General features: G+C 39.5%; 1 protein-coding gene across 4 annotated transcripts in view; it reads right to left on the bottom strand.

The window, feature by feature from the left end:
- Positions 1-12879, bottom strand: part of Pparg (peroxisome proliferator activated receptor gamma) — a 132418-nt gene that overhangs the window by 30008 nt on the left and 89531 nt on the right. For 3 of the 4 annotated variants that reach the window (XM_041637764.1, XM_041637785.1, XM_041637774.1), the window contains exon 5: positions 9796-9934. In XM_041637764.1, coding sequence (XP_041493698.1) covers positions 9796-9934 — 139 coding nt within the window. Of the gene's footprint in view, positions 1-9795; positions 9935-12879 lie in introns of those variants that run through there. The other variant, XM_041637794.1, reaches the window with a different exon arrangement.

The raw sequence follows: 12879 nt of genomic DNA, 5'->3' as shown, positions 1-12879 counted from the left end.
CTGTCTTTTAAAGAAGGATTTATTTATTTTTTAGTGTGTATAAGTATTTTGCTTGCACATATATCTTTGCATCCTGTGTGTGAAATGCCTATGAGGCCAGAAGAGGGTATAGAATTCTTTGAAACTAGAGTTACTGACCCTTGTGAGTGCTGGAAACCAAACCTGGGTCCTCTGCAAGAGTAGCAAGTGCTCCTAATCACTGAACCATACTTCCAGCCCCTCCTATGATTAAAATTTTATAGGTAGAAACTATAAATATACATGGACATTAACATGATTAAAATGCATTTACCTTTCCTAGCGGCAGTCACTATATCTAATTTAAGCAAAGAAAGTCACCTATTACACTGACAGTTCTGCTTCCCCTCACCTAGCAAAAATAGCCAAAAAACATTTCAAAATCACTTTAAATAGAATATATTAAGGTAGTACCCCACTAGAATCTGAACAAATGCATATTTTCATAAGCCGAAGTTCTAAAAAATTGCTAAATCTCATGAATAAATTATCTATATTGCTAAATAACTCTGTTATAAGTTAGGCACAACTTGATCCACAGGTGGATTAGCATTTTTACACATCAGGAGTGTAGCAAAGGAAGGAGACAGGTCCTGCTTGGTGGAACTACATCTGCATGTAACAGATCTGAAGCAGAGAAACATTTTATTTGCTTCTTTGTACAAGCCAGAGATTCATATAGCTCAGGCTAATCTTGAACTTGCTAGTAGTGAGGATGACCTTGAACACCTGATCCTCCTGCCGCTACCAGAAGTTATAGGAGTCTGCTCCCGCACCTGGAATTTTTTTAATTAATTAATTAATTAATTAATTAATTTTTAATTTATTTATTTATTAAGGATTTCTGCCTCCTCCCCGCAACCGCTTCCCATTTCCCTCCCCCTCCCCCGATCAAGTCCCCCTCCCTCATCTGCTCGAAGAGCAATCAGGGTTCCCTGACCTGTGGGAAGCCCAAGGACTGCCCACCTCTATCTAGGTCTCGTAAGGTGAGCATCCAAACTGCCTAGGCTCCCCCAAAGCCAGTACGTGCAGTAGGATCAAAAACCCACTGCGATTGTTCTTGAGTTCTCAGTATTCCTCATTGTCCGCTAGGTTCGATGAAAGGAGGCAGAGACAGAGACCCGCATTGGAGCACCGGACAGAAATCTCAAGGTCCAATTCAGGAGCAGAAGGAGACGGAGCAAGGAACTCAGGACCACGAGGGGTGCACCCACACACTGAGACAATGGGGATGTTCTATCGGGAACTCACCAAGGCCAGCTGGCCTAGGTCTGAAAAAGCACGGGATAAATCTGGAATTTTGTTTTTTAAAGGGGAGAATGCTGGTTGCATTTGTTTATTTGGAGTCCTGTGTAATTCCAGCTACACCCACATCAGGTGACTATTGAGCAAAGTCACAAACAGGGTTTAGCAAGGCACCTGCTTCCTAATGTAACTTTTATTGTTGGGGTGGAAGTGTTGTGGGGCTGTGCTTCATCCCCAACAATAAATTCTTACACTTGTGAACACTATATAATGTGGAATCTGATAAATAAAAGTATCTTTAAATTTTTGTTTGCTTAGGACAGTTGTAATCCCATCTTTCACATTTTGTATAGTATGACAAATAGTTCCTAAACATTTATCAAGGGTTGTCATTAGTGTCTCTTATATAAATCAGCTTTCTTCTGCAGCAACTGCTAATGCATCTCAAGCATGACTGTTAGCACATACAGTTCCTATCAGACTATATGAAACTTTGCTAATGTTTAGTCTTGCTAGTGTGAGTATATCTTGAAGCAAGAAATCTCCCTTTAACATTAGATCTTGTATTCTGTATTGATAATAAAGCAAGGTCAAAACTAAAAATAAATAAAATAAATTCTGTGTATTATAGGTCAGATTGGCAGCTGCTGCTCCCCCAGCAGATAAAGAACAAACCCCAAAATTTAGTTTATCTATTGGTCTCTTAACTTTTTTAAGTTGTTAGGATTGGTGTTTTTAGTTTAGTATTTTTTTTTTTTTAAATTTTTATTTTTAAGATGTGACAAGGAGGGAACCCAGGGCCTGGTACATGCGAAGCAAGTGTTCTGTCAGGGAACTAAATCACCACTCCAGTTCCCACCCTTTGAGTGGAGAATCAAAGGAGGGAAAGGAAGTTGGGCAGTTGTTTCCTAGAAGGCTGAAGTTAAAGTGTAGACACAAAGACGGCTATTATATATTGGGGCCCAGGTATATATATAGTCTCCTACCAGTAATGATTAATTTCCAAAGACAAAAGGAAAATGTTCTCTGTGTTACTCTGAGTCACTGAAAGAGAAGTTTGGCCTTTAGGAAGGCAGCAGAATTAACACTACCACCACTGTTGTCGGGAAGTCAACTTTTTGATTTCTTCTCTGTGATAAAGCAGCTATATGGTTTACAGAAAATTATGCAATATCTATGGTCCCCAATTGCTTTATCTGCAGTAGAGGAACTAGGAAAAGATGTCTCAAGATTCCTTCTTATCTCTATATTTAGTTCTAAAACACTACAAAGATCTAACCACACTGCACTCACAGCACTTGGGGATACACTTTTTGCTTTCTTTTCTAAAGCAATGCTTGTTCCATCTTTGAGGCTTTACAAAGCCTGTTGTAGCACTTGTCACATACTTCAGTTTAGTATTTGACATGGCCCAGTGGTAGAGCATGTGCTTAGCAGGTTTGATAGCTGGCATCAAAAAAAGAAAAAAAGAGAATTATCTAGAAAAATGTATCTCAGTTAAAAAAAAATATCACATGTCTAGAGAGATGTCCTCAACTAGGTCCTTGGGCAGCTGAGGAGAGAGAGCCTGAAATGGCCCGATCCTATAGCCATACTAATGAATATCTTGCATATCACCATAGAACCTTCATCTGGCGATGGATGGAGATAGAGACAGAGACCCACATTGGAGCACTGGACTGAGCTCCCAAGGTCCAAATGAGGAGCAGAAGGAGGGAGAACATGAGCAAGGAAGTCAAGACCGCGAGGGAGGTACCCACCCACTGAGATAGTGGGGCTGATCTAACGGAGCTCGCCAAGGCCAGCTGGACAAGGACTGATAAAGCATGGGATAAAACCAGACTCTCTGAACATGGTGGACAATGAGGGCTGCTGAGAAGCCAAGGATAATGGCACTGAGTTTTGATCCTATTGCATGTACTGGCTTTGTGGGAGCCTAGTCTGTTTGGATGCTCACCTTCCTAGACCTGGATGGAGGGGGGAGGACCTTGGACTGCCCACAGGGCAGGGAACCCTGACTGCTCTTTGGACTGGAGAGGGAGGGGGAGGGGAGGGGGATGTGGGAAGTGGGGGGAGGGGGAGGGAAAAGGGAGGCGGGGAGGAGGCAGAAATTTTTAAATAAAAAAGAAATTCCACAAAAAAAAATTTATCACAGCTGGGTGGTATGGTACATGCCTTTAATCCCAGCACTCGGGAGGCAGACGCAGGTGGATCTCTGTGAGTTTGAGGCCAGCCTGGTCTACAAGAGCTAGTTCCTGGACAGGCTCCAAAGCTACAGAGAAACCCTGTCTCTAAAAACAAAATAAAACAAAAAGCAAAAAAACATCAGTATAAGAATTGGTAGGTCTCTTCAGGAAGACTAGGTTTGAGAAAGCTCATTAATGTCTTAAAAGATATATTAGCACATATATGATATAATTACCATATTCTAAAAAATATTAGCACATGACAGATTTATCACCTCATATTTAGTACTGATATTATTGAACAATAAACTTTAGGAATGTGGAATAATTAAGTATCTTGTTTTCTGGATCTGAGTATGCTAAAACATAGTAAGCAAACATATTTTCAAGATACCCACCTAATTGTAAATTCATTAAAGTCAGATGCTACTTAATTATAAGTCATATTAAAATGGGTTTTTAAGATAAATCTGGTAAAATTAAAGAATAAAGTTGGATCATATAAAAAAGGACATTTTTCTTTCAATTTTTAAGGGATTAGTTTGTAGTCATAGCAGGCCTTTAACAGTTAAGATATGTTTCCCAGTCAGGTTTTCCATTTGTACATGTTTGTTGCATGTAAATCACACAAGACATAGTTGCTAGTGGTATGATAACTGTCAATAAACAATATCATACTCACTCTTCCTCTCATCTTTCTGTCTCTGTGCATGTGTGTCTGTCTTTATGTGTATGTGTCTGTTTCTCTGTGTGTATGTGTGTTTCTGTGTTTGTTTCTATGTGTGTGTGTCTGTCTCTGTGTATGTGTGTGTCTGTCTGTCTCTCTGTGTCTCTCTCTCTCTCTGTATGTGTGTGTCTCCCTTTCTCTGTGTCTGTCTCTATGTGTATCTGTCTGTTCATATCTGTGTATGTCTCTCTCTCTGTATATGTGTGTGTGTCTGTCTCTCTCTATGTGTGTATGTGTGTGTGTGTATCTGCCTAACTCAGCAGACTATGGTATACTGGGAAGAGGCAAACCATTTTGAAGAGCAAGCAGAAGGAATCAGAAAAGCCTTCAGGAACAGACATTTGAACGGGGCCTTGACTGTCAGTTGGATTCTGATAGGGAGCATCAGGACAGGATCCAGAGGGAACAGCATTTGTCAATACAGAGATTGTTTCCAGGAATGGAAAGATACAGTTTGCCTGAAGTCTAACTGGTAAGGGGATAGGAGTGGGCCCCTAGAGAAAGATACCACCACAGACTCATTAACGAAGGGGCTTTGCCACCTTTTCCTTCACGCCACAAAGAAGACAGGCCCATCGCTCTTGTTTTTTCATGTGGTGATAGAGGACATTGTGATAGATGTGTGTGTTAGAAAAGGCCTGTTCACCTCCTGGTGGCCAGGAGGCAAAGGGAGGAGAATGGGGCCAGGCCTCACATACATCCCCTTCAACAAGGGGGCACCCCGATAGTCTCACTAGGTCCCACCACCTCCATAGCACCAGGCACTGGCAAGCAAGCCTTCAACATGGGCCTTTGGGTTCGTTTCAGATTTAAAATACAGCAAAGAGATTTTTTTTCTTTTTTATTTGAGTAATAAAGCTTAAATCTATCATTTAGGCATTCATGCTATTTTCTAGGGCTACTGTTTGCCAGGCACTGGGACAACTACCTCAGACGTGCTGAATGCCACAAAAAATAGTGAAACCACTTTTTTCCTTCAGATTTTTATGAAACCACGAGAAACTATTTTTAAAGTTGTCAGCTTTTTATCTTCAATAAAAGGAAAACCCCCACATCATTTGTATCATAGAACATCTTGATCAGCAAAGCTTTCACTAATTTTTAAACATACAAAAACATTATTATCAAATTTCAATGTTATAGGGAAAGCCTGACTGAGTGATTCATTAGTAGCACAAGCTAATTCTTTCCTACTTCAAACTATTTTTTAAATGTATTTACCCTAAAACTAGTTATTTAGATTATATGTAAAAAGTAGCTCTAAATATGAAATAGTCACTGTTCAAAGTGCTTTATGACAGGGCGTCACATTGATTGTGCCCAGTGATGCAAAAGACATCTAAGCAATCCGTGGGACTATAAATGGTCCAGCAAATGACAGATTTTAAATGATCAGAATAATTGGCACATGTTTCTCTTGGTTATTTACAGGGAAACCTGCAGTGTTTTGTTTTTTTTTTTTCCTAGTCCATGCTGAAGATGGGCATTTGAGAAACAGCCTTGTTTCCAGCAAGGAGGATCTAAAAGTGTGTCCTTCAACAGCATCTAGTCTGTGACAGAACAGAGCTGCAAGTGCTACCTAAGAACTTCGGCCATAGGCTGTTATCTGCATCTAGAGCGTCTACCAAAGACCCAAGTGTTCAAGTGTCACTGCCCTCGGGTAGTAATGGAACCTTTCAGAGGTGGGAAGTCTCCAGGTCCTCAAGTGTGCGTCTTTGGAGGGGACTGTGTGACCTCAGCTCTTCTCTTTCTCTTTTTCACTCTCCCAAGGATGACCTGTTTCACTACAGGCAACAGGGCCAAATGACCATGGATTAGAACCCAGAAGCTGTGGGATAAAACTTTTTTAGTTTGATTATTTTTGTTTGTTTATTTTGAGATAGGGTCTCACACTATAGCCTAGGCTGGCTTTGAATGGCAATCCTCCTGCCTCAGCTTCTTGAGTCTAGAGTTATAACTATGTACCACCACCCTGGCTCAACCTTTAGTGAAATTTGAAATTTGAAGAGAAAGTTGAAATGGACCATGTGTACTTTTTAGGTAGATTGTTTTAGGTTTTTACTCTAGCCTTGCATCATCATACAACCAATATGCTAAGTATCTCAAACTGATGAGCAGCTTGATTCAGGCACACAAATTATGATTTTATGGCACCAAAACATATGGGTGGAACATTCAAATTCAGGTAACTGATATGCAGATGCTTACATGTTTTGGAAGACTCTACCATTGTCTAGTAAAATGTATGGACTGGCTGGCTGAAAGGTGAAGAATTTAGTGAATTATGTTTTCCATTATAAATAATGAGCTAATTGTCAACTCTGAAAGGGTTTAGTGATCACTGGCTCTGTGACTTTGGCCATTATTCTCCACAGCCTTTTGGTTCCTTGAGAGTCACTGCAGAATCTCCCTTCAAAGCTACAAGGGCATTGCTATTAAAGAATTTAAACAGATTAAGTGGGCTAAACAGAGGCAAAGAACAGGAAGAAAGGAATGCAGTGTATATGTGGGAGAATGAGACAGGAGGATTGTGAGATCCAGGTCAAACTGAGCTACATAGTAAGACCTTGTTGCTGTGGAACAATCTTTGTACATTATCAATATGTATTACTTTCATTGATTAATAAAGAGCCGACTGGCCTATAGTTGGGCAGGATGAGATTGGGTGGGAAGTCAGACTAGTAGGACACTGGGAAGAAGGAAGGAGTCTGAGGATTCACCAGCCAAAGTCAGGGAAAGCAGGGCATGTACAAAATGAGGTAAGAAGCCACGAGTCACGTGGCAGCAGTAAATAAACAGAAATGGGTTCATCTAAGTTATAAGAGCTAGCTAAAAGGAAGTCCGTGCTATTGGCTGAGCATTTATAATTAATAATAAGTCAGTGTGGTTATTTGGGAGACAGCTGGCAGTACAGAAAACTCTGCCTACACTTTGTCTCCAAATAAAACAGATAAAATAAAAGTTAGAAATAAAGCAGCACATCCTGGGGCATGTTGGCTCAGGGGTGTGCTTATTCTTGTGCACAGTGACAGCAACTCCATAACGACATTCAGTAGGATGCACAGGATGTCTCCTCTGTAATTTAGGAAAGTCATCCATTTTATGTGGATGGAAGCTTCACATTGACTAGTATGACTACAACCACTAAGAAAATGTATTCAGAAATGTTTCCTCATCAGGATTTGAAGCCCACTGCAGATTCCCTTCCTGTGTACAGACAATATGGATGTTTCCTCTATTGTTCAGCTAACACACTTCTCTGAAAACCTCTGAGAAGGAGTTTTCTTAGTCACCTTTAATTTCTTTAATGGTTGAACTCCTTAGGTCTCTGATACCTTGACATTTAACTCCCATTGGTTCTTGCTTTTGCAAGGACAAACTGAACACACTTTTCATATTGGCCCCCTCTAGGTAGAGTAAGTGAAATAGGTTTGTTTACTTGTTTGCTTTTGAGACAGGATCTCACTATGTTGCCAAGTTGTCCTAGAATTTGCTATATAGACCACGCTGACCTCGAACTCATAGATCTTCCTGCCCCTGCTTCCTGAGTGCAAGTTTACTGTTAGATAAAGTCAAATGATGACTTTATGATCAAGTGCATGGTAGTTTTCTTTGATTTTTCTGGATGGAAAAAATATACTATTCATATTACATAAATCCAATTTTTGGGAAGAAGGGTATTAGGAATGGACTCTGGGGCCTTGTGCATGCACTAAGCCACACTCCCTGCATATAGTTGAAATACTATTTTTACTTGCAAATGCTAAAGAATTGGAGATACATTTCGTGTGAGGTGTGCTTGTTTGTAATCCACAGGAAATATATTTTACATCAGTGTTGTGGTTCCTATAAGTGCTAAGAACTATATTTCATATGAATGTGAGACATGATAATTTTTTTAAAATAGGCAAACCCCAAAATAATCATTAGAAGCAGTACTGGCATGCTTTCCGAGACTATCTTGATGATAATGACCTCAAAGTCAATGATTTCTTCACAAAGATGAAATAAGTTTGCTGCAACTTGATTGCATCAACTAAAATAAAGTTCTTGGCCTAAAAACTTGATCTTATGTTTTATGAGGTCTGAAATAAAAAGGAAACTGATGGAATTAAACCAGCAAATTATTTTGCAATCAACGACTGCAGTTATACACTGCTACAAAGCAGATGTGGTCAAATGTTGAGGAAAGTTGGACCAAATTCCCTTCCTGTCCAGTGCTGTTGATAGCTCTATTCATAATGTACTCTTGCTTTTAAAGGAACCGGCCCATAATGACAACGACAGCTTTTACTGCTTTCAAGAGGGCAGAGTATCAACCAATTGTTCACTGACAAGCATCTTGATGGTAACCACTGTGAGGAACAAACAACTTCAAGATGGGACACAAATTAACCCTTACAGATATATCAGAGTCCACACAGATGAACACTAAGTTCAAAGATTATCTTCTTACCAGATCAGTTTTGCGAGAGATGAAAGCAAAAGAAAGTAAAGATCGGAGCTGGGGTTGTAGCTCAGTGGTAAAGTGCATACTTAGTGTGTACAAGGCCCTGGTTCTGATCTCCTGCATGAGAGAAAGAAAGGAAGAGAAAGGAAGGAAGGAGGAAAGTAGGGAGGGAGGAAGGGAGGGAAAAATTGGATATCAAATGAAATAAAACTTCAGACTTAATTTGATAACTTTAGTATATGTTAGTTCTTGAACCCATAAGGATTTTTTTTTTGTAAAAAGAATTGACTAATAAGATTTGACAAACATAACACTGTGAAGTTACAACTAGAATTAGTTTTGTGGGCCAGTCAATCAATCAGAACCAAATGAGAATGAAGAAGTTGTTTTTAGCAGGCATAGATCGTCTATGATTATTGAGAGTGAGTGCTATAGCTCATGAGCACATGGTCTTCTCTACTATTTCTCTGAAGCCAACAAAATCTTTTTTTTTTTTAATGCTGGGGATGGAACCCCAGGATCTCATATGTACTATAAAATACTCCTTCACACGGCTACACGCTATAAGTCTGAATCTAAATAGAGCTTAAAAAGTGTGAAGTTTTATCCTCTTGTATTTGTGTAGCATTGAAATTTTGTGGGAATTAAAGATATTTGTGACTTTTTTCTACAAATCTGTGTGTTCTCTGAAGTAAAAGACAATGCTATGCTCATCTTTGCATGGTAAAGAACAACAAGAAAATACATGAGCCCAAATTCTGATATGCTACTTAATTCTGATACTCTCAGAGACAATATGTTTTAAAAAGTGGGTATTAATGACCAATGCATAATAGTATAATTTAGCTTTTAAACTGTTTTTAAAAAGATTTCAATGCAACATAAAAATCATGTTTATCCTTACATTTGTGTTAAAATATTACAGTTTTCCACAGATCTTTTCCCCAAGTTTTAAATCTTCTCTCCAGCCCAGCCAAACAGAGGAGGATTCTATGTAAAAGCTGAAATAGTTGGCCTACACAAAGAAGCTCTCATCAGGATGAAACTCATCTTCATTTTATAGAAGAATTGTACCCATTTCCATTAGCTGTCCTAGTGCCTACTGACCTGGACCTAGCATTGGCCATGAGAGTGACAAGGTGCATACATGGTCCTCAGTGTTCACTTACCATTGTGAGACATCCCCACGGCGAGGCACTTCTGAAACCGACAGTACTGACATTTATTTCTACTTTTTTTGTGAATCCGACAGTTAAGATCACATCTATCATAAATAAGCTTCAATCGGATGGTTCTTCGGAAAAAACCCTACAAAGGGATAGGGAAAATAAACAATTTTTAAGTCTGTGTGACACATGGAAGCAGCAGCCTGAGGATAAAGACATACTCACTGACCTGGATATCAGAAAAAGTGGATTTGGATTGGGAAAATAGCTCAATCAGGAAAGTGCTTGCCTTGTAAGACTGAGGCCATAGTTCAATCCTTAGGTCCCTTTGTAAAGATGCTGGGCCTCATGTGGTGTATGCTTGTCATTCTAGGACTGGAAGGTAGAGACCAGAGGAATCCTGGGACCCATTGACCAGTCAATTTAGTCTAATTGGTGAGCTCCAAGACAGTGGGAGATCCTGTCTCAAATATGGTTGACAGTATTCATAAGGATGATACCTGAGGCTGTCCTTCATCTTTTATATGCATGCATATACATATGCACCTGTACCCTATACATATGCACATCTGTGTACATAAAACATACATGAACTTATGCATATACTTATAAGTATGTGGGTTTGTGACACAGTTATTCCATGGGGGCCTTGTATAAGTGGCTTTCTGTGGCTTACTGTAAACCAAAGAACAGGAGGATCCTCTAGGGTCCTTTTGCACCTCTTAGACACTGAGCACATCCCAGTGATGTCAGGCCGTGTACCTTGGCTCTACATTTGGTTTTCAGCATGTTCTAAGAAGTGCTCTGGATTTAATGTAATGCAAATAAAACACCATGTAATCAGTCCAGTCTCTCAGCAAATGATTCCAGCAGCGTGCCCCGGCCTTCATAATTGTGCTAAGCAGCTTGGCAAAGTTATAGTCATTTCCTTCTAAAGTATGATCAGGGCCAATAAAAATCCACATGTGGATAACTTTTTGGAATTCTCCATGTTGCAATTTCCTGCAGAATTTGCTTTATTTATTTATGTAGTTGAAAGAATCCCCCACCATTGTAGCTTGCAAGCAGAAAGAGATAGCAGGAAATAATATGAGAAGCAATTGGGAAATCCTCAGAAAATCTGCTACTTCAAGATGCAAATACGTCCTTCTGGGGCTAAGAGAGTACTCTTCTGAATTTACTACATATTTTGGATAGAACTGCAGAAAATTTAATTGTAGTTGCCTTCTAGCTCTATTGTGTGTGTGTGTATGTCCATAGTTTTCTCATTTCTTATTGTGTTAATCTTCATGAAACTCATTTCTCTCAAATTCATCTGGTCCTGTTAGGTATGGAAAACCTGGAATGGGTCAGCAAGATGACTTAGCAGGTAAAAGCACCATGTAAATCTAACAATTCAAGTCTGGTCCCTGGAACCCATGTTGGAAGAAACAAATGGGCCCCTCAAGGTTGTCCTCTGACTCTATATGAGCAAGGTGCCATATGTTCATACTCACACTTAAATATCATACACAGACAACAATATAAATACAAATAAAATTTAATTATAAACAACACAAGCCCCCACTGAGTTAATATTGGCTCTGCTTTGGCGAGGATTTTAACTTTCTCCAGTTCCACCTCCCTAGAGCTTCTGTACATGTTACCAGCGAGCTACCTCCCTGCCTTCAGCATTATGTCTTGGACAGTAAACAATAGGCATGTTCTATGGCCTGCTTGACATCCTTACTGGAAAGGTCACTAGTCCTTCAACTCACTGTCCGCAAATGAAATCCTGGCCCTCCCTATAAGCTCCTTTACTGTGGCCTTTTCCAATTCAGCTGGGGCAGCTCCATGCCTTGTTTCTCAAGCCAAAATTCATGAAGTCATATTGGCTTTTTTTTCTTGAAGTTACTTGATCCCTTTCTTTCCCTCAAGTGGCTAGCCTTTTCTCTAAATACAGGCTTAGTATTCCATTATCTGAAATACTTGGGAGCATAAGTATTATGGATTTCAGATTAAAAATAATTCTCTAGAATAGTTGCATATACAAAGTTATCTTGGTCTTGGGGGAACATATGGGCCCAATGTCTGTAAGCATTAAACCTGTGTTCCTCTTTACCTTTTTCCTGTGCTAGGATTCCAACCACTCTACCTACCACTGATCCACACCCCCCTTCTGAGAAAGGGTCTTACTGTATAGCCCAGGCTGTCTTCAAACTTATGGTATTTTTGCATTAGTCTCCCAAGTGCTGTGATTGCAAGGCAGGTGCTACTGTGATCAGCTCATATACATTTTATATACGGAGTCTGAAGGTGGTGATAGGGATCAATCCAAGGCATTATACAAGCTAGGCAAGCTATCTTTGAGCTACCGAGCCTTTGGATTTTTAAAGACAATAGTCTATGTAGCCAGGCTGACCTTGAACTTGGGTTTCTCCAGTTTTGTACTTCTAAGTGCTGGTATTTTAGTTGTGTACCTCCATGAGGAGCTGAAAAATACCTTTATATAGTAATTTTAGTGAACCCATGTTTTGACTATGACCTATTCAAAGAGGTCAGCCATGAAATTTTCCATATGACATTATATTGGCACTCAAAAATTTTGGGGTCTTGTGGATTTTGTATTCTAGGATTGGGAAAATTTAATCTGTATGCATATGTTCACTTTCTTCATCACAAATTTTTGGTAACATCTTAACTTCTTAGTCAACCTCATCTCTAACTTGATGCTGTTGTCCTGTCCTTCTATGTGCCCCACTTCTGGAACTCGGTCTCCTTACTTTTTATTCTGTCTTGTTTCTAGTAGTACTTGTGACTTCCTAGCATATGGCAGAAATCATCTACCTAAGAGATTAGATGCTCAGCATGCATGTCTAAATGTTTATTCTCTGCTCTTCCTTACTCCTACTTAAAATTGTGAGTTCTACAGAATAGAATTGTCTCCTAACCACTGGACACAGCCAGAGCCCACAATATACTTTATTAAAATCTCACTTGTGATTTTATTTCCTTCTGATTATTTTCTGAGCTTGGTACAGTTTATTAATCTACTCACATGGCGACAGCTGTTTGGATTACTTGTGTTTGCTATTATGAATGCACTTC

The sequence above is a fragment of the Microtus oregoni genome, unplaced genomic scaffold, assembly GCF_018167655.1.
Source record: "Microtus oregoni isolate MIOR12 unplaced genomic scaffold, Mior012 000002F_ref0000024, whole genome shotgun sequence".
Lineage (NCBI taxonomy): Eukaryota > Metazoa > Chordata > Mammalia > Rodentia > Cricetidae > Microtus > Microtus oregoni.
Note: the sequence above shows the minus strand (reverse complement) of the source record. Positions and strands in the feature narration are given on the sequence as shown.